The sequence below is a fragment of the Apium graveolens genome, chromosome 3 (assembly GCF_009905375.1).
Source record: "Apium graveolens cultivar Ventura chromosome 3, ASM990537v1, whole genome shotgun sequence".
NCBI classification, from domain to species: domain Eukaryota; kingdom Viridiplantae; phylum Streptophyta; class Magnoliopsida; order Apiales; family Apiaceae; genus Apium; species Apium graveolens.
The window spans coordinates 287,930,370-287,949,836 of NC_133649.1; the positions used below are offsets into that span (position 1 = coordinate 287,930,370).

Here is a 19,467-nt window from a genome sequence, read left to right on the forward strand (position 1 = left end):
AACTATGCTTTGGTTTAGTTCTTAGTCTCCAGGGACAATTATTAGGGCTCTTCTGGGTATAGGAATTTGTACACGAAGATAATGTATGATCAATAAAGGATCTACCCCTTCCAGTGAAGGAAGCGAATGTTCAAGGCTGATCCACTTATGCTAGTTCAGGAATCTCTGGCCAGAGTAAATGAAATTAGAAAGGAGTTTCTAATTTGCATAGAACTACGCATAGTAAATGGTAAGCAAGTGATTGAATTAGATAGGCTTGACACGAGATCCATGCATTGTATTTAATCGGTACATTGTAGGGTAGAAGGAGTTTATTGTACGGTAACTATTCACTGAATAGGTTCTTGGTATTCTAAGCAGTGAATTCATATTATCGGATAGTCGCGATATGCTGAGAAGTATCCCTCACGATGTAGAATAAATATGATTAATTAATCATATTTAATAAATTAGAGAATTTATATAAATAATGATAAAATAGTTTTATTATTATTTATTTCTACTACCAGCTTAATATTGAACCTACAGGGTCACACCATAAAAAGAGAATGATTTAGTGGTGGAGGAATTAATTAATAATGGCTAATAATTATTTATTTGTGAAATAAATAATTAATTGGCAAATTTAATAATTGATTAAATGAGATTTAATTGATTATAAATTAATTAAGAAAAGTTCTTAATATTATTAATTAAGGATTTAATTTTTGGAAATTAAATCAAGAGAGAGAATTATTTCTAAAGTATTTAGAAAAAGGATTAATAATTAAAAGGTGTTTTAATTATTAATGAGAATAATAAATGGGATAATAATAATAATATTTATGGGAAAATTTCAGCTGGAAATTTTGCCTATAAATACACTATTATAGACCCTATTTTTATACGAACCATATAAACCCAAAAAGTTTGGAAAACCCAATTCTCTCCACCTCCTTCCTCCTCCTTAACATCATTTTCTTGGTGGATACCGGTGGAGTGCTTCACACTTGAGGAGCAACTGCTAAAGATCTCTGATCGTTGTCTCCGAATTATTTTAAAGGTTAGATTCGATCCCTCGAATTTTTATTCATGATCTGTATGCTTTTATTTGGATTTTATATGTGTAAAAGTGTTTTGCCATGCCCCCGCTGCGTTAAAAATCCAACATTGGTATCAGAGCATAGGTTGTATGCATATAGATCTGTGGTAAAAATTTCAGAATTTTATATGCTTGTATGAATTAATTATGATTTTTACAAGTTATATCATGGATTAATTTTGTCTGATGAGAAATCATTTCTCAGAATAATTTTGAATGTTGATCTGGGTTCTACAAGTGTTGTAGATCGTCTGGGTATTTTTTTCATAATTTTATGATGTATAGATTTTTTATTATGAATTTTTGAAGTTCTTGCAATTAAATTCGTAATTAAATAAATCATATATATATAATATAAAGTATGTATGTATATATCTGCATAATCTGCATATGTCTGCTGTGTTGCACGGAAAGAGGAACAGTAGCTGTCAGGCACGCTGTTCGAGGAGAAAAAGCGGCGGCTGCTGAAAGAAAAAAAATATAAGGGTGTCGCGCATTCCGGGAATGCGTTACACCCCGTGGCGCATTCACGGAATGCGTTACACCTTTTAAATGGCTTAAAAGGCTTGTAACGCATCACCAAAATGCGTTACAGGGCTTGTAACGCGTTCCTGTAATGCGTTACAGCCCGTCTATTAATTTTAAAATTGATTTTCTAGGAGTTTCGTAACTCCGTTTTGGGCGTGCAATATACCGTTGGATTCGTTTTTCCGAGACGGATCTAATGGAGTGATCAATTTTGGTTTATATAAAAGTTTTGAACTGTTTATATTTCCATGAAGTGTTTTAAAGCTGTTTTTGACTGTTTTTAATTGCTTTTAAATGCTTCATGTGATACATAGAGATGTATAATGCTTAAACTAATATACTATATGATATAACATGCCTACCTTGATGTTTATTCATGTTGATATATGTGATATATGCTTAGTTTATCATGCGATGATAGATTTAGGTGAACTTAAATGAACATAAGGCGTTTGTTAGACAACCTAGTATAGTGAAATTGTTTCATAATCTTAAGAACAATATTATGAATACAATCATGAGATTCTTGTGTTTGTGAAACACGTAATTGAATATGAATTTTCGATATGAGAGAAAGGATGATTCTGTCAACAACAGATTTCTATCTGTAAGAAAGGGTTATTAAGTGACTTCTCTTGACAATGCTCCATCCGATCTGGGAATCATCTGATTATTGATTATTGATTTGAAATATTTAATTTAAAAGGAAGAATTTCTTTATAATATGATTATGATTGTAATGTAATATAATCCCTCTAAAATTAAATAATATCAAGTAGTAATTGGCCAATGATACAACGGGCTTGTGTCGGTCATAGCCTTCCAACATGATAGAAAGTAGTTCTTATTTTTGAATCATTGTCGGTTCGTGCTACAGCCGAGGGCTTTGATTTCGAAATAAGAAATACTTGTCTATTACATAGAGATGTGTACATTGAATAAGAATCTAAAGGTCGGTACGTGCTACAGCCGTGGGCCTTTGGGGACTGATTCAACTGTACGCAATATTGGGTTAGACTTGACTTAGAATATTGAGTTTGTCGTGCTACAGCCGAGACTCAATTATTCAAGAGGCTAAAGTTTGATTAGGGAATAACATAAGATGTAATTGACAAGAGTTGTCTGCCTATTGAACATTACATGGCGGTTCGTGCTACAGCCGGGGTCGTATAATGGAATGTAGGATCCCTATTCCCACTAGCATTATGAATGCTTAATTTTTCACGTAGGGGGTTGAATAAATTAGATAAACTAGTGGGAGCCGCTTATGAATAAAGACCCGATTCATGTAGTGTTTTAAAATGAAATCGAATATTTTCTAAGTGTTGTTATGTGTTTATCATTTACAGATTTACTTTGTACGTTATGTCTTCTGCACTATCACTCAGGAGCATACTAGATGCTCACAAATTGACTGGTCCTAATTATGCTGACTGGCTTCGAAACTTGAGAATTGTTCTCAGGATTGAGAAGCTGGAATACGTGATTGACTCACCTAAGCCTACTGAACCTGCTAGTGATGCACATAATGATGAACATGTTGTGTATCGTAAGTGGATAGATGATGCAAATGTTGCTCAATACATCATGCTAGCTTTCATGAACATTGAGCTACAGAAGCAACATGAGCATATGGATGCTCACACTATCCTAATGCATCTACAAGAGTTGTATGATGTGGCGGGGAGGACAGCTCGATATGAGATTTCGAAGGAGCTGTTCGGTTGTAGGATGTCTGAGGGATCATCTGTGAATGACCACGTACTTAAGATGATCAATTTGATTGAACGTCTTGGACAACTTGGTTTTGCCATGGATGGGGAGCTGAGCCAAGACTTGGTCTTGCAATCGCTTCCGAGTTCGTTCTCGCAGTTTGTTGTGAACTTTCACATGAATAAGTTGGATGTCAGCCTGCCTGAACTCCACAACATGTTGAAGACTGCGGAATCGAATTTTCCCCCTAAGAAGAGTTCTGTTCTTCTAATTGGTGAAGGTTCCAATCCTAAGAAAAGGAAGAGGAACCCTTCCAAGAAGAAGAAAGTAGGTGAAGAAAAGCCGGTTCCACCAAAAGCTGAAGACCCCAAGAGCAAAGTTGTTTGCTTTCACTGTAATAAGGTGGGGCACTGGAAGAGTAACTGCAAGGTTTACCTTGCAGAATTGAAGAAGAAGAAGAAGGGTAGTGAGACTGCCGCTTCTGATTCAGGTATGTTCATGATAGAAGTGAATATGTCATTAAGCCAAATTTCTACTTGGGTATTAGATACCGCCTATGGTTCTGACATCTGCAATTTGTTGCAGGGACCAAGGAGAAGTAGGACTCTTGAGGAAGAGGAGGTGATTCTACTGATGGGAAATGGAGCAAGAGTTGCTGCTGAAAATGTAGAATCATTTCATTTACATAAGCCTACGGGCAAGACTATTGGTTTAAATAATTGTTATTTTGTTCCCTCGATTGTGAGGAATATTATTCCCATGTTAGACTTGGCTGGATTTTCATTTATTATTGAGAATAATGAATGTTCTATTCTTAGAGATAATATTCTTTATGGACGTGGTACTTTAAATAATGGTCTGTATAAATGTGACATAATTTACTTCAGATTGAACAAACTAATAAAAGAAAAGGGATGATGAAAATCTCACTTTATAGTGGCATTGCAGTCTCCATTTAGTAGACATGGAGAGAGGACTGCAAATTTGCTAGGAATGGTACACACAGATGTATGTGGACCAATGTCTACGCAAGCCATGGGTGGATTTTCATACTTCATTACTTTCATAGATGATAGATCTGGATTCGGATATGTGTTTGATGAAACACAAGTCTGAGGCCTTTGAAAGGTTCAAAGAATATAAGTATGAAGTGGAGAAACAACCAAACATAGTATTATAACTCTTCGATCAGATCGAGGTGGTGAATACTTTAATGGAGTGTTTCTAGATTATCTCAAAGTAAATGGTATAGTCTCCCAGTGGACGCCTCCAGATTGGTATCTGAAAGGAGAAATCGAACTTTGTTAGACATAGTTCGGTCCATGATGAGCTATGCAAATCTTCCAGTATTCCTATGGGGTTATGTATTGGAAATCTCAGCATATTTACGGAATAAGGTGCTTTCCAAATCTGTTCCTCAAACTTCGTATGAGATATGGAAAGAAAGGAAACCGAGTCTTAAACACGTTAAGATTTGGGGATGTCCAGCTTATGTCAAGAAAGTTGACCCAGATAAGCTGGAATATCGATCCGTAAAATGTAGTTTTGTGGGATATCCTAAAGAGACTTTAGGGTATTACTTTTACACCGATCATCGGGTGTTTGTCTCCAGACATGCTACCTTCTTGGAAAAGGAGTTTATCCTTGAAGAAAACAGTGGAAGCAAAATTAAACTTGATGAAGTTCAAGAAGCACAAACTACTACGGATCAAGTGGAAACACCTGTTCTGACTGAACAACCTTTTGTGGAACAGCCCATTCATAGATCAGGGAGAGTGTCTCGCCAACCTGAGAGGTAATATGGCCTTGTCATTGAGAATGACAATGAGTTGTCGATCATTGATGATGACGACCCTGTGACCTATAATGAGGCTATGAGTAGTGTTGACTCAGAGAAATGGCATAGTGCCATGAAATCCGGAATGGAATCTATGTATACGGTATACAAAAGAATGATTGGAGCAGATGGCCAGGTGGAGACCTACAAGGCCAGGCTTGTGGCAAAAGGATTCAAACAAAGGCAATGGATTGACTTTGATGAAACTTTTTACCTGTAGCCCTGTTAAAATCAGTTCGGATTTTGCTTGCGATTGCTGCTTACTACGACTATGTGATCTGACATATAGCCAGATGGTTTTCTTTCCAAGGGAAATGAAAACCTAGTGTGTAAGCTACTGCGAACCATATGTGGTTTAAAGCAAGCTTCTCGTAGATGGAATATCCGTTTTGATGAGACAATCAAAGAGTTTGATTTTATCAAAAACGCAGATGAACCATGCGTCTACAAAAGGGTTAGTGGGAGCGCGGTAACATTTCTTGTGTTGTATTGAATTAGAGTTGACACACATAACAACATAGCAGACCCACTCACAAAGTTACTTTATGAAAGTCACTTTGATCGTCGTAATGACAGGATGGATATTAGATACCAGAGTGATTGGCTTTAGTACAAGTGGGAGATTGAAAGGAATATGTCCTAAGTCCAATCAGGTATTAGGATTTAGGAATAACTCTTTATGTAATCTGTTTTGATTTAATTGATATTAATAAAAGACTTGTTATGTTTTTATTACGGGCTCTATCTATTTAAGTGTTTAAATAAGATATACCATAGTTTAGAGTAAAGCTTTTTATGGATTATGATGAGATCATAATAGTGAGACCTAAAAGATGATAACTCTAAACTTAAATAGTTCCTGGTCGTAGGATTACTAACTGGTAATTAATAATCCGCAAAGATCGGTACATACTATGCTTGCTTCATTATGAAGGATGTCTGTTCTTATAGACATTTGTGTGGTGACACTATAGCTAGTATGTAGGTGCTTATTATAGAATAAGTTCACTGAACATGACTCGCACAGCTGAACAACTGATGGAGTTCACTCACGTGTCAGTAGTTGTTCACTTAGTGATAGTTGTACAAGTATCCTTAGACTTGAGGTCATCATAGTCATCTTGTGTACACTGAACTATGCTTTGGTTTAGTTCTTAGTCTCCAGGGACAATTATTAGGGCTCTTCTGGGTATAGAAATTTGTACACGAAGATAGTGTATGATCAATAAAGGATCTACCCCTTCCAGTGAAGGAAGCGAATGTTCAAGGCTGATCCACTTATGCTAGTTCAGGAATCTCTGGCCAGAGTAAATGAAATTAGAAAGGAGTTTCTAATTTGCATAGAACTACGCATAGTAAATGGTAAGCAAGTGATTGAATTAGATAGGCTTGACACGAGATACATGCCTTGTATTTAATCGGGACATTGTAGGGTAGAAGGAGTTTATTGTACGGTAACTATTCACTGAATAGGTTCTTGGTATTCTAAGTAGTGAATTCATATTATCCGGATAGTCGCGATATGCTGAGAAGTATCCCTCACGATGTAGAATAAATGTGATTAATTAATCATATTTAATAAATTAGAGAATTTATATAAATAATGATAAAATAGTTTTATTATTATTTATTTCTACTACCGGCTTAATATTGAACCTACAGGGTCACACCATAAAAAGAGAATGATTTAATGGTAGAGGAATTAATTAATAATGGCTAATAATTATTTATTTGTGAAATAAATAATTAATTGGCAAATTTAATAATTGATTAAATGAGATTTAATTGATTATAAATTAATTAAGAAAAGTTCTTAATATTATTAATTAAGGATTTAATTTTTGGAAATTAAATCAAGAGAGAGAATTATTTCTAAAGTGTTTAGAAAAAGGATTAATAATTAAAAGGTGTTTTAATTATTAATGAGAATAATAAATGGGATAATAATAATAATATTTATGGAAAAATTTCAGCTGAAAATTTTGCCTATAAATACACTATTATAGACCCTATTTTTATACGAACCATATAAACCCAAAAAGTTTGGAAAACTCAATTCTCTCCACCTCCTTCCTCCTCCTTAACATCGTTTTCTTGGTGGATACCGGTGGAGTGCTTCACACTTGAGGAGCAACTGCTAAGGATCTCTGATCGTTGTCTCCGAATTATTTTAAAGGTTAGATTCGATCTCTCGAATTTTTATTCATGATCTGTATGCTTTTATTTGGATTTTATATGTGTAAAAGTATTTTGCCATGCCCCCGCTGCGTTAAAAATCCAACACTTGTTTCTTACAGTAATTGCAGAACAATTTCTTGGTATCAGTCTGAAATCTTTTATTGTTACCTCCTTGATTATAGTTTCCAGAACCATAAGATTTGGATGCATTCAGTGAAGCAGAATCTGGCAAAAAATGCCCAGTATAATGTATCTCCCTCTGAGTCTCCTCTTGAAGCAATAGACTTTAAACTTGGCCAATAGAAGGAAGAGGTGACCGCATTAGAATAGAGCCCCTCGTGACATTGAAACTTTCATTTAGGCCCATCAAGAATTGAATGATTCTCTGATCTTGTTGAAACTTGGACAATTTATGAGAAGCACCACATGAGCAGCCACAAGAACATACTGGAATTAAGCACAAAGCATCTATATCATCCCACAACATCTTCAATTTCATAAAATAATCTGCTACATTGCTATTTCCCTGAGAAACCTCAGCAAGTTCCTTATGAAGACCAAATAACTGTGCACCACTGGAAACACCATATCGTTCTTCTAATTCCAACCACATTTCATGAGCAGAGTTTGAATATATGACACTACGGCCAATTGTCTTCGATAACGCACCAAGAAGCCAAGATATGACCATGTCATTGCATCTAGACCAGCTTTTATAAGAAGGTGCTTTAGAGAGTGGCTTAGGAATGGATCCATCAACAAAACCTAGTTTATTTCTTGCTGAAAGAGCAATAGTTATCGATCGTTTCCAATTGCTGAAACCAGTGCCATCAAAAGGCTCACTAACTAGCTTCATTCCAGGACTATCCAAAGACTGAAGATGTAAAGGATTATCTTGATTGAATTGAGATTGATTATTCTCATTGTGATCATGATTATTTGACGATTCAGCCATTAAGTATTGAGTTTTGATGAACAAATAGGGATTATTCACCAGAAAAATGATCTCAATGAAATGAAACAAGAACTGTAACTGAAATGAAGTAATTCACAGAGAAAATGTCAAGAAACGACATTTTGAAGATGATAAACTATTCGATCAATATCACTATCGTAAACAAAGAAACAATTGAGAACGAGAACGAAATCAAGAGAGAGTTTTGTGCGTAACTATGATATGATGATGCACTAAGTTGATTTAGAAAGTAGACATCATAATCAGTAAAAGAATTTGTATATATCGAGAGAGATTGAGAGAAATTGAGATTTAGGGGAGAGAGATTCAACGAAAATCATATCGAAAAACACCAAGAAATAGGAGATCGGTACGGATCGATGCGGAACAATCAATCCGATTTATGAGCACTGCAAACTTTGTATCTATCCCATGGATCTGATTGTTGCAGGCTCTGATACCATGTGAAACAGTACTACACCAGCTTGAAGAAGAAGATGAGAGAAAACAAGTAAAAGTTATATATTCAGAATGATAGTTTGTTACAAATCTTACACCAGAAGTAATGTCTGCCTCACAATATATATACACCTGATTGCTTACTTGACTGACTAATTAACTAACTAATCACTACATAATTATACTATATATTGACTTAATGATTAAGTGATGTCAGCAGAACTCCAACAAGAAGAATTTTATATAGAGCAACCACAAGAGTTTGTTAAAAAAAGAAGTGATGAAAAATTTCTGAAGTTAAAGAAAACTCTATACGGACTTAAACAAGCACCGCGAACCTAGTACAATCGCATCGATAAATATTTCACAACTTCAGGAGGATTCAGGAGGAGTCCCGGTGAGCCTACTCTTTACGTTAAGAACCGAGGCAACAGGTAAATTGTCAAAATATATGACTAAATAAAATATAAAAAATTTGTGATAAAAAGAATCATATCAAGTTCATAACTGGTGTTAGATCTTTTAGCTGAGAGTCTGTTCTAAGAAGAAACACACCAGATCCGAATCTGATGTGTAATTGGCTCGAACATTGGATGGCAATACGTCAGCAAGAGAATTGCTTAACAGAAATAACTAAGCAATATGAGCCACTTAACAGAAACCAAAAATCAGCTACAAGGAAGAGGCTGTTATTGTAGCGGGAGAAGAGGTAAGTTGTGGATCAAAAGAAGTATCTATACAACATGATAATATTTCTGTCTCAGCATTCTCAAAAGAAAAGGAAGATTACACAAAGCCCCTGCAGGATAGGCGAAAGCCAACAAGTGTTTCAAGATGCAAGACTTTGCCAAGCTACCACTATGCAAAGGAGACTGTTAATCTAGATGCTCAAACAAATAATCCAAAGGACAAGGTTAAGGTAGATTCTCAGATATATATAATACTAACTGGAAAAGTGCAGTAATTTCTGTCTGAAACAGATAATTTTCTGCTCAAGTTTCTCAGACATGATGGAATGGACAGTACTATATCAGCATTCAGCAGCGTTAACATAACTATGTCATCTGATACAGGTCTTCAAAAAATATTCTGCCGGGGAGGATGAACTGGACAAAATACATAACAAGCTAAAACAGTCTTCGGAATTAAAGAAAGAAGCCGAACGTAAAGATGCTGCCACTAAAGCATCGCCAGAGCTCTGAGATTTCACATAACTACTCCAAATATTTCAGTAGCAGAATGTGCGTATGATTTGAATAATAGTGTTGTGGCTTCTTACTAAATGTAAGTCGAGGTCGACTTGGTGTAATAGGGTCATACCTTTCTAGAATATGTAGTGTTTTGTTATCTGCCTACATGTACAGGTTATAACTTTCAAGGGAAAATAAGTTAAGAGTGCTACATTGGATGTTTTATTTTAGCACTGGATAGAGAACTGAGATGTGTAAACCAAGCATGGCACACCAGAAGGCCATTATATCAGGAAAAAACTACACACTGTCAAAAAAAGACTCAGAATATTTCTTACAAAGTAAAATTTGCCAAGATTATAACACATTAACAATTGCAAAATAAGTGTCAAAGATTGCAATCCAAAAAATTAAATCCGCTCACTCTGGCTACCTACCAATATTTCAGTATAGACATAAAATACCTAGTAAATCAACATAAAAGGTATAATTTATTCAATAAAATTTCCTCACGGAGAGCATTTTTTGGGCTTCTCATCATCAACATCATCATTCACGAACCTTTTCCAGAATGCATGTGACTTCCATACCATTGCCATGTCTTCAATAGGAATACCTTTAGTCTCAGGCAACAAGTAGTGCACGAACACGGTCATTATTACGACGAAAAATGCAAAGAACACGAAAAGGCCAAATTTCATCCGACAGAGCATCATCAAAAAGAGTTGAGCAATGACAAATGTGAAAAACATGTTCACTGAAACTGTGATACTTTGTGCGGCCGATCGAATTTCGAGCGGAAAAATCTCACTTGGTACTAACCAGCCTAGAGGCCCCCAAGACCAGGCAAATCCAGCCACATATATGCATATGAAAACCACAATAACAATAGCATACCCCTTGGATAAATTATCATTGTCGCCGGATATTCCAAATTCTTTGCCAATAAGAATTGCAACAATAATCTGTCAAAAAAAAAACATACACAACAAAGTAAGAGCTTGCATCTCAAAATAAGTAGGGTTAAGTCCACAAAATAAGAAAAATAGCATCGTTTATTGAATTGAATATGTATACCTGGCATATAATCATCTGAATACCTCCTTCGTAGAAAAGAACTTTCCGGCCGAACTTATCAACAACATATATAGCCACAAAAGTTGCAATCACGTTTACTAAACCAGTGATCACAGCAGATGTAAGAGAGGCGCTACTCCCGAAACCAATAGTTCTAAACAGAACCGGGGCATAGAACATGATAACATTAATGCCGGTAATTTGCTGAAAGAATGGAATAAGTATAGCCATTACAAGGTGTGGCCTATACTTTCGTTGCAAGAGGTTTCTCCAAGGATGCTCCACTTTCTTAGATGCTTCACTCGCTGCAACAAGATCTTCAAACTCCTCGTCAACATTATCGACACCACGAATTTTCAGTAATTCTGCTTTAGCCTGATCTTGCTTCCCCATTTCAATCAATGAGTTAGGAGTTTCAGGGAGAAACAATGATCCAACAATCATGAAAAGAGCAGGAACAATCGCTCCTCCTAAACTCAAACGCCATCCCCAACCTCCTTCAATCTGTGCAAACCAATAGTTCACAAGATTTGCTATGAGGATACCTAGAGTGATTGATAATTGAAAGCAAAAATTGAGGGCTCCTCTGTACTTGGACGGTGCCATTTCGGAGAGGTACAGTGGCACTGCCTGTAGTTACAAAACAACATAATAACATTAATATGACTGATTTAAAGCAAATAGCAGAGAACAAGACAAACAAACAACGTTATACCTGATTTCCAAACCCGATACCAAAACCAAGTAAAATCCTGCCAATAATGAGCATGGCAATATTCTGAGCAAGACCATTAATGAGAGCACCAGCACAGAAGAGAACGCCACCCAGAAGCATAGACAGCTTTCGACCTAACCTTCGTGTGACCCAAGAAGCCACAAAAAGAGATGACAATAGAGCTGCTATGTATAATGATGAAGTGAACGTCGTCAGTATCTGACTATCAAATTTGCAGTACTGATTGGTCGAATCGTCAGCCTTTTGTTTTCGATATACAGATGGAAAGAACTGCTCCAAGAACGAATCCATCGACGTCACCCCGCCTAAAGAGCGAAACAAATAAATATATTGTAAGTAATTGAGCATGCACAAAAAACATAGAAATAACAAAGTATTTGACAAATTTAAGGGTGTATTTATCATGAACGTAATATATACCAGATACACCAAGATCATAACCGAAGATCATTCCGCCCATAGCAGCAACAATGCATGCTACCACAACACGTGTGGTGAGCTTTCCTGGATAAACTTTCCTGTTGCTGGAGCTTACACCACCACCGCCGGCCATATTCACCGTAAAGTATATATGTAGACTGAAAATGGATTTTGTTTTATATTTTATTAAAGCTGAAAAACAAAGTTAAATTTTAGATTTTAGATTTTAGATGAACTGATTTCGTGATAGAGTAGAGTGTATAAGACATGGGTATATATAGAGATTTTTTATGTTGATCTTCTATTCCTTGTCGAACACTTTTTTACATATTCACGGTAGAAGTCCAGTTCAATTTTTCTATTTTGGATTATCTTGTGTCCTATCCGTAGAAGGAAGCTTGTTGTCTGTCTGTCTGTCTTCTTTTTCTACTCGGAGTACAATTACAGTTATAACCGTTTATTAGTTTGATTATGTATGTTTTTGGCATTTGAAATTTAACTTATAACTAGCATAATAACTCGTGCGAAACACCGGTCATTTTCTAGAATTTTTTTATGCATCATATAATTATAATGTTTGTAGAGTAACTTCAACAATATATTTATATAGGCTATTGAGTCGAATTTTGAAGAAATGGAGATAAAATTTCTCTCCAACAAGCTTCATGTCCCCTCTATAATATAGGGAGCTTCGAATGTTTCCTCACTTTTAGGAGTGAATATCGCTTCAACTATTATTATCTTATATTTTTCTTACCCGTTATTTTATATTTAATGAATAAATATAAACATGGTAGTAAGTGTACGTTTAAAACGAAACGATTAAACTTAATCTGTAGAATGCCGTTAGTATGTTTACAAATAAAAAACTATAAATTAACATATATGTTGAATACATAGTTGACCAAAATCTTGAATTTTATTTAAATAAACTATATGTACTGTTCAATATTATTACTGAGTTAACTACTAACTTACAATTAAATTACTCAATTTAAAAAGATAAAAAATGCATAACTGAAGTCAGAATGACTTTCATTCATAATATACAATAATGTAAAATTTACATTATTGTTAATATTAAAGTTGATTTTAATGAAAAATATAAGTTTTTGAAATTGAATGTATGTATGTATGGGAAAATGTTAGTTTTTTATTTACACTACTGTTAACAAAGTAAGATTAAGTTCTATGTGTGTGTTAGCATGTAAATTATTGTATGTTATATCTGATTTATGTACATGTATAATCATTATTAACATCTAGTGGGATAATTGATTACTTAAATAACATGCATTTATAATTATTCAAAAATTAAAATTATGTAATAAATAAATTGCTATAATGTATATATGGTATTCACATTATCACTACCGACAAACAATCCATATTTTTTTACGCAACCGAGTATCAATCATGGTTGTAACATAAAAATGAATTATATATTTTTAAGACTTATTATTGATATTCATGATTTTTTTCAAGAATTCGAAAGAAAAATTGTATTTATATCGTTATTTAAACCGTTTTTAAGTTTCTTTCATTACGACTCTAATATTTTTTCATATAATAATTTGATAACATTTTATATTATTCTTCTAAAATTAAAATTTTCCAGTTCGATAAAGTTTTATAAATATCAGTTGAACTGGTTAATTTCTTCAAATTATTGAAAAATATATATTTTTTTTCCTTAAATAATATAAAATGCATTGAATCAAAATATTAAAATAATTCAAAATATTTGTACAATATTATCTTGATCAATGAATATTGTTGATCTAAAATAATTCTTTTTAAAAAGTTAGTTCTTTTAAAGTGAAAAATAAAAAATAAATCGATTTAATATATAATCGTAGTTTTAACTTAACAAATCTAGTGAGATCTCATTTCAAATTTCAAATATTCTTAAAATTGGGACAAATTCCAAAAATAATAATGCGTTATCAGTGAAATTAGTAATTTTAATATAAATAATCAATTGACTTGATCCTATAAAGACCTTAAACATATTAATTTATATTAACATAAGATATTCAAAATTTTCACATTATTGGTAAGATATTCTCGCCGAACTTGTAATTTAAATTTACTAAACGTAGAATGTGACGATGTTTTTCGGCCGGGTCATGTAGTCAAATTTCGAGTATTTTTTGAACAATGGGTCAATTTCTAAAATGCATTGACTCATTATAATTCGAACTTATCTAAATATTTAATACCAATATAGATTATTTATATATAAGCGATTCTATATTCAATATTTTTAAAAAAATGTTATATGTACATTTTAATTACATTTTATAATAAAAAATATGTTAAAAATATATGAGATATATTTTCAAACTAAAAAATGATTAATAAATAAGATAACAATCCATTTTATGTACTATGCCTAATTTTATATATAGAATTCAATTCTTTAAAATTAATTATACAAATATTCAACTAACTATCATTTTTTGCGAAATTCAAGTAAGAATCTTTAATGTTAAATAAAATATTCATTTAGCACACTTACATATTATGAGGATGACAAAAAGCACATGTGACAATAAGGTGTAATGGTAAGAGGTTGTATAGTTGAATGAAATAACTTGAGGTCATTCTCACAAACCACATATTTTATAAAAATATTAAAAATAGGGATATATTTTATATAAATATTAAAAAAGAGGGATAATTTAATTTTTTCAATAAGATTTTTTAATCTCATGAAATTATACCGTCGTTCTCCATCATATATAGAAGAGATTTTTACGGCCACACACTCCTGGCACTAGTCTAGTAGTCTAGTACATAAGTAAACCGTAAAATATTTGTGTTTGTTAACTTTACCAAATACCAAAAATGCATATGAAATTAGGGATAAAATCCGGCAAGATATAGAACCCCCATCAATCGATTCTCCGAAGAAAGCAACAACCAATGGCGACGAAGACAGAATAAGCAAAATGTAAGGCAGGGCAAGTAAAATGGAAGTTCAATCACAGAAGAAATCAAGAATGACAGGCGAAGAACATGAAGAAGACAGAATGAGTACTTTACCTGACGACCTAATTCACCAGATTCTCAAGCATGTTGATACCAAACTAGCTGTTCAAACCAGCGTTCTCTCGAAACGACGGAAGCTTGTATGGACTACTCTCCCTTTTCTTAATTTCATTTGGCATTATCCTGATCCACCTAGTGTTAATAAAAGCAATACTAAGTTTACTCGTCATGTTTTGAATCGTCGAAACCATTGTACTTGTATTTCGTATTTGGAACTTAAGTTCCTCACTCCTGGTTTATTGGCTAAGTTTGTTAAGTATGCTATTTCTCGTAATGTTGAGTCTCTTAATGTTCATTTACGCTACAAGCATAAGCCGGTTATGTTATCAAGTTTCAGCTCTAGTTCGATTAGGAAACTTAAATTGAGAATGAATTTTGAAGATAGTGTGTCAGAATCAGATTGCTGGGATTTGCCTGCTTTAACAAGTCTGCATTTGTGGCGTCTTTCATCGTCCTATGGGAATCAGGATTTACCGGATGTTTGTATAAGTTGTTTGCCTGCTTTGAGATATTTGTGTCTTGATGATTGGATTTTAACGGAGTCGTTTTTGTCTTTCGATTGGCCGGATTTAACGACTTTCTGCCTAATTAAGTGTGAGTTGCCTGAAAGAGTTTGGAACCTCCCTGCTTTGAAGAGTTTAGAGCTTCACGACGTGAGAATTCCAGAAAATATGAGTGACATTTTCACTGCGCTTGTTAGTCTAGAAAATCTTACATTATATTTTGAAAAGGTGACCCTTAAAGATTGTTTTGTGCCTTGTCCTGAATTGGTCAACCTGGAGATCAGATCCCGCTACTACCAGTACAATGAGTGTTTTAAAAGTAATATTGTGGTTTCGGCACCAAAACTCAGAAATTTCACTTCTGTTGGCATCTTTACGGTTAACTTTGAAGTTTCTGATTTGGAAAATGTAAAGATTAAATTACGGGGTTGGATTGACGAACAGGACTTTTCGCCAAACCAGTTGAAACAATATCATCGACGATTTTCACAAATGCTGCCGGGCCTTGGTGGTGCCAAGATTCTAAATCTTGAGATGGAGACCATAAAGGTAACTTTGTACTTTAAAATTTTTTACCCTTGTAGTTTATTGTTTTTAAACATATATATTGTGTCTCATATTTGTCTGGTGGACAGTGGTTATCGTTTTTGACTTGGTAGTTAGCCTAACATTGATTATATCATTTCTTATTAGCTCATTTAGTCATCTGTTTTCCCTTCAAAATTAGATACTTTCGGAAGATAAGCACATGACCTTCCTTACCATTATTTTCCATGTTGGTGCATTTTGAAATGCAGATCTATATAACAATTTATTTCACTTATGTATTATATCTGATTGTATATTGTTATATTATTTCGTAGGCACTTTCATCAATCTCTGCCTTTCTTGTAAGTTATCCCTCTCCATTTTACAACTTGAAGTATGTGAAATTACCACATGGATGTGAAGAAGCAGCTATATCTAGCAATTTAAGAAGCTACTTACTTGGTGCCTCTCCAACAGCCACTATTGTCACAACACTTCCAGAGGTATTTAATGAATTGTTTATCGTTCTTAGTGGCCGGTGCATTTCTTGTCATAGTAAATACAGTGCATGAGTCATTTATTAGTCATACAAATTACTAAGCATATTTCCTTCACATTATTGTCTTCTGTCTTCTGATTGGGAACTAAAGAATCGTATGGTTAATTCAAATGGTGTTGAACCAATGCTTAGTCCTAAATTTTTGTTTCAAAATTTATGTATTATATGAATATGCCCTTGTGTTTGATCTCAGGGAGATATATATCATCAAAATTTCTCCTATTTGAACTTTTACAGAACAATATGAATCCCCATACAACAGCTTCTGTGACATCTCAAAATGTGGTGCTGCAAAAGCCATTGGTGTCTCCAACCAAGGTGCTGGTTGATTCTAGAAATGTACCTAAATCGGTATGCATTAATACTGTGGACATGGAGGTGCACGAAGAGCATGTGGTGCAGAATTCTGTACAACATGCTGACAATGACAGGGTTAGACATGATGGTTCCTCAGTTGACGGGAGTCACGGGACCAACAATGATCATGTGAGCTCTTCTTCAGGAAATATTGATTTCAGGTTATGGAGGGGTTATGCAGTAAGCTCTGAATTTGTACTTCTACTTAATGCCATAATGGATAAGTACCCAGAAACCTTTGATCACTTTATGACCAAAAACAAGAAATTTAGCACAATGAAGCTAAATATGTTCTGCACCTCAGTAAATGACTTCGCCAGAATTTCTATGACCGAGATTGATACTGAAACCATTGCCGAGTACAGGGATGTATTTGCTGACTTACAGAAATTGGGATTCGATATAAGTTGGCTTGTAAATCGTCTAAACTATGTTGAACAGCTCTGGATATCGCAGCCCCTACTTCCCGAGCTTCATGCAATTGACCATGATATTGATGATTACAAAAGTAAATTACAAGATTTGCAGATTAATATGGATGAAACCAAAAGTAAATTGCAAAATTTGCAGACTCTTCGTGATAAGAAGATGCAAGAGATTCAGAAAGCTTTTGGAACTGTGGGTGCAAACCTTGCTGTTGGCTACATTGGAGATGATCTGTTGTCTGCTCCCTTGTTTACTCGGAGTTAGATGTATGTTTGTTGATTATTAGGATGCTTTTGTATCTTTGTATTGTCTGGTCCTGGAGTCTAGTACAGTAGTACTTTTCTGGTTTCGTGCTTATCGACTTTGTCTTGAACTGTTAGTAGTGTTTGCAAGATGTTGTTTTACTTCGTATTAGAATTTTCTAGAATATTATGTCAGGAGTCTTGTTATGCTGTAATTGCTTTCTTATTTGCTCTACACTTTCTGTGTTTGTGTTCTCCATTGGATGAAGTTTAATTATTTGTTTAGAAGGGTAATGAGGTTGAGGCAGAGGTGGATTCTGATACTGATGTGTTCGCTGAATTCCCTACTCAAACCTTAAAGACTGCATTACTATTAGTGACTAAAACCACATTTTTTTACCGTGAACCAAACAATAAACACGAAAACACATGATATTACAAGTTTAGTTTATAAGAACGGTTTTTTTAATATGTGTCCAAGGGCATACAATAAGCACCAACTTTCATGAGTTTGGTGCATATTAGAAAGACCGGTATAAGAAACAGTGAAAGCGCATAAGGCATTGTGCCTGTTTTCGGGTTCACTAATATGAACTTAAATGAACCATAAGCTGACAACCACTCGTCCACTCCTGCTCCTCCGTGATTCTTTTTTTTCTTACTTGTATTTAATCATTATTAATAATGCAATTATGGCCAGCTCATAATAATGCAATAATGTCCATTGTATTCGGTGTTCTTAAAATTCCCGATTTTAAAAAAAATTCTCGATTAATTTCCGATTAATCCTTAAAAAATATTTGACCGATTTAACTATTGAAATCCGATTAATATTTATAAATTATTTTTGAATTATATATTTCATAATAAATAAGAAAAATATATTAAATATTATTAAAATATTTAAATATATATCCGATCTTTGTTTCGATTAATCCCCGATTTACCGATTAATCCCTAATCGGTACTTAAACCGATTAATACGTATTCGGTACCTAAACCGATTAGTACGTATTACCGATTTTTACAACCATGTTTGTATTTAATAATTGTGGGTGGTGCGGCTTTTAGCTTGTAATGGATGTTGGCCTAAATGGTATTTTATGAAGAAAAATGGTTTAAAATGACACTCGTGAAAAAATAATGATCCAAAATAGCATTCACAAACGCGGGATTGGATAGCGTTTTGATAAGACGGGAGATTGCCAAGTGTTTTGTTTGTTGCCTTTTTTTTTCTTTTTTCTGACCGATAACGCTAGTTTAACTAGCGTCTTCCATTTTCAAAATTTTTCTTATTTCTTTTTCATGTTAAACATTATATTAAGGCATATTCTAACAAATCTCTACTTTAAACTGTATGCTCTCACAAAAAATATATGTACCAGATGTATAATAATAATGTCAGATGGACCAGAAAAAAAATTATGCCTCAAATTTTACCCTAAAAGGGCAATCAACAACTCCGGATATTTAGCAAATTCAAATAATGTTGAAACTTACTATGTGGAACCGGCTTGGTGAACATACCAGTTGGGTTGTCAGTAGTACCCACTTTGCTCACCTTGATTTCCGTCTCATTTTTTAGAAAATGATATCTTAAATCTATGTGCTTAGTCCGCTCATG

General features: G+C 34.1%; 2 protein-coding genes across 3 annotated transcripts; one reads left to right on the top strand and one right to left on the bottom strand.

The window, feature by feature from the left end:
- Positions 1-10,450: 10,450 nt before the first annotated feature.
- LOC141715132 (sugar carrier protein C-like) lies at positions 10,451-12,307 on the bottom strand. The gene is made up of 4 exons (XM_074518613.1): positions 12,175-12,307; positions 11,734-12,059; positions 11,019-11,648; positions 10,451-10,906 (listed from the first exon to the last, which is right to left on the bottom strand). Exons 1-4 carry the CDS (start codon positions 12,305-12,307, stop codon positions 10,451-10,453), a joined length of 1,545 nt encoding a protein of 514 aa, XP_074374714.1.
- A 2,694-nt stretch (positions 12,308-15,001) lies between these two features.
- Positions 15,002-18,038, top strand: LOC141713516 (uncharacterized). 2 transcript variants are annotated; one of them, XM_074516975.1, is made up of 4 exons: positions 15,002-15,308; positions 16,176-16,280; positions 16,595-16,762; positions 17,056-18,038. In XM_074516975.1, the coding sequence occupies exons 1-4, from the start codon at positions 15,150-15,152 to the stop codon at positions 17,863-17,865; spliced, it is 1,242 nt and encodes a 413-aa protein (XP_074373076.1). In that variant the 5' UTR covers positions 15,002-15,149; the 3' UTR covers positions 17,866-18,038. The 2 variants fall into 2 exon arrangements, with proteins under 2 accessions (XP_074373076.1, XP_074373075.1); XM_074516974.1 differs by having other exon boundaries at positions 15,002-16,280.
- The last annotated feature ends 1,429 nt before the right edge of the window (positions 18,039-19,467 follow it).

Bases quoted from the DNA above. Each gene is read 5' to 3' on its own strand.
- LOC141713516 (XM_074516974.1), top strand. From the start codon at position 15,150: ATGGAAGTTCAATCACAGAAGAAATCAAGAATGACAGGCGAAGAACAT. The intron at 16,281-16,594 runs GTAACTTTGTAC...ATTATTTCGTAG, and splicing joins TTGAGATGGAGACCATAAAG to GCACTTTCATCAATCTCTGC. The intron at 16,763-17,055 runs GTATTTAATGAA...GAACTTTTACAG, and splicing joins TTGTCACAACACTTCCAGAG to AACAATATGAATCCCCATAC.
- LOC141715132 (XM_074518613.1), bottom strand. From the start codon at position 12,307: ATGGCCGGCGGTGGTGGTGTAAGCTCCAGCAACAGGAAAGTTTATCCA. The intron at 12,060-12,174 runs GTATATATTACG...TTCGCTCTTTAG, and splicing joins TTATGATCTTGGTGTATCTG to GCGGGGTGACGTCGATGGAT. The intron at 11,649-11,733 runs GTATAACGTTGT...TTGTAACTACAG, and splicing joins GTATCGGGTTTGGAAATCAG to GCAGTGCCACTGTACCTCTC.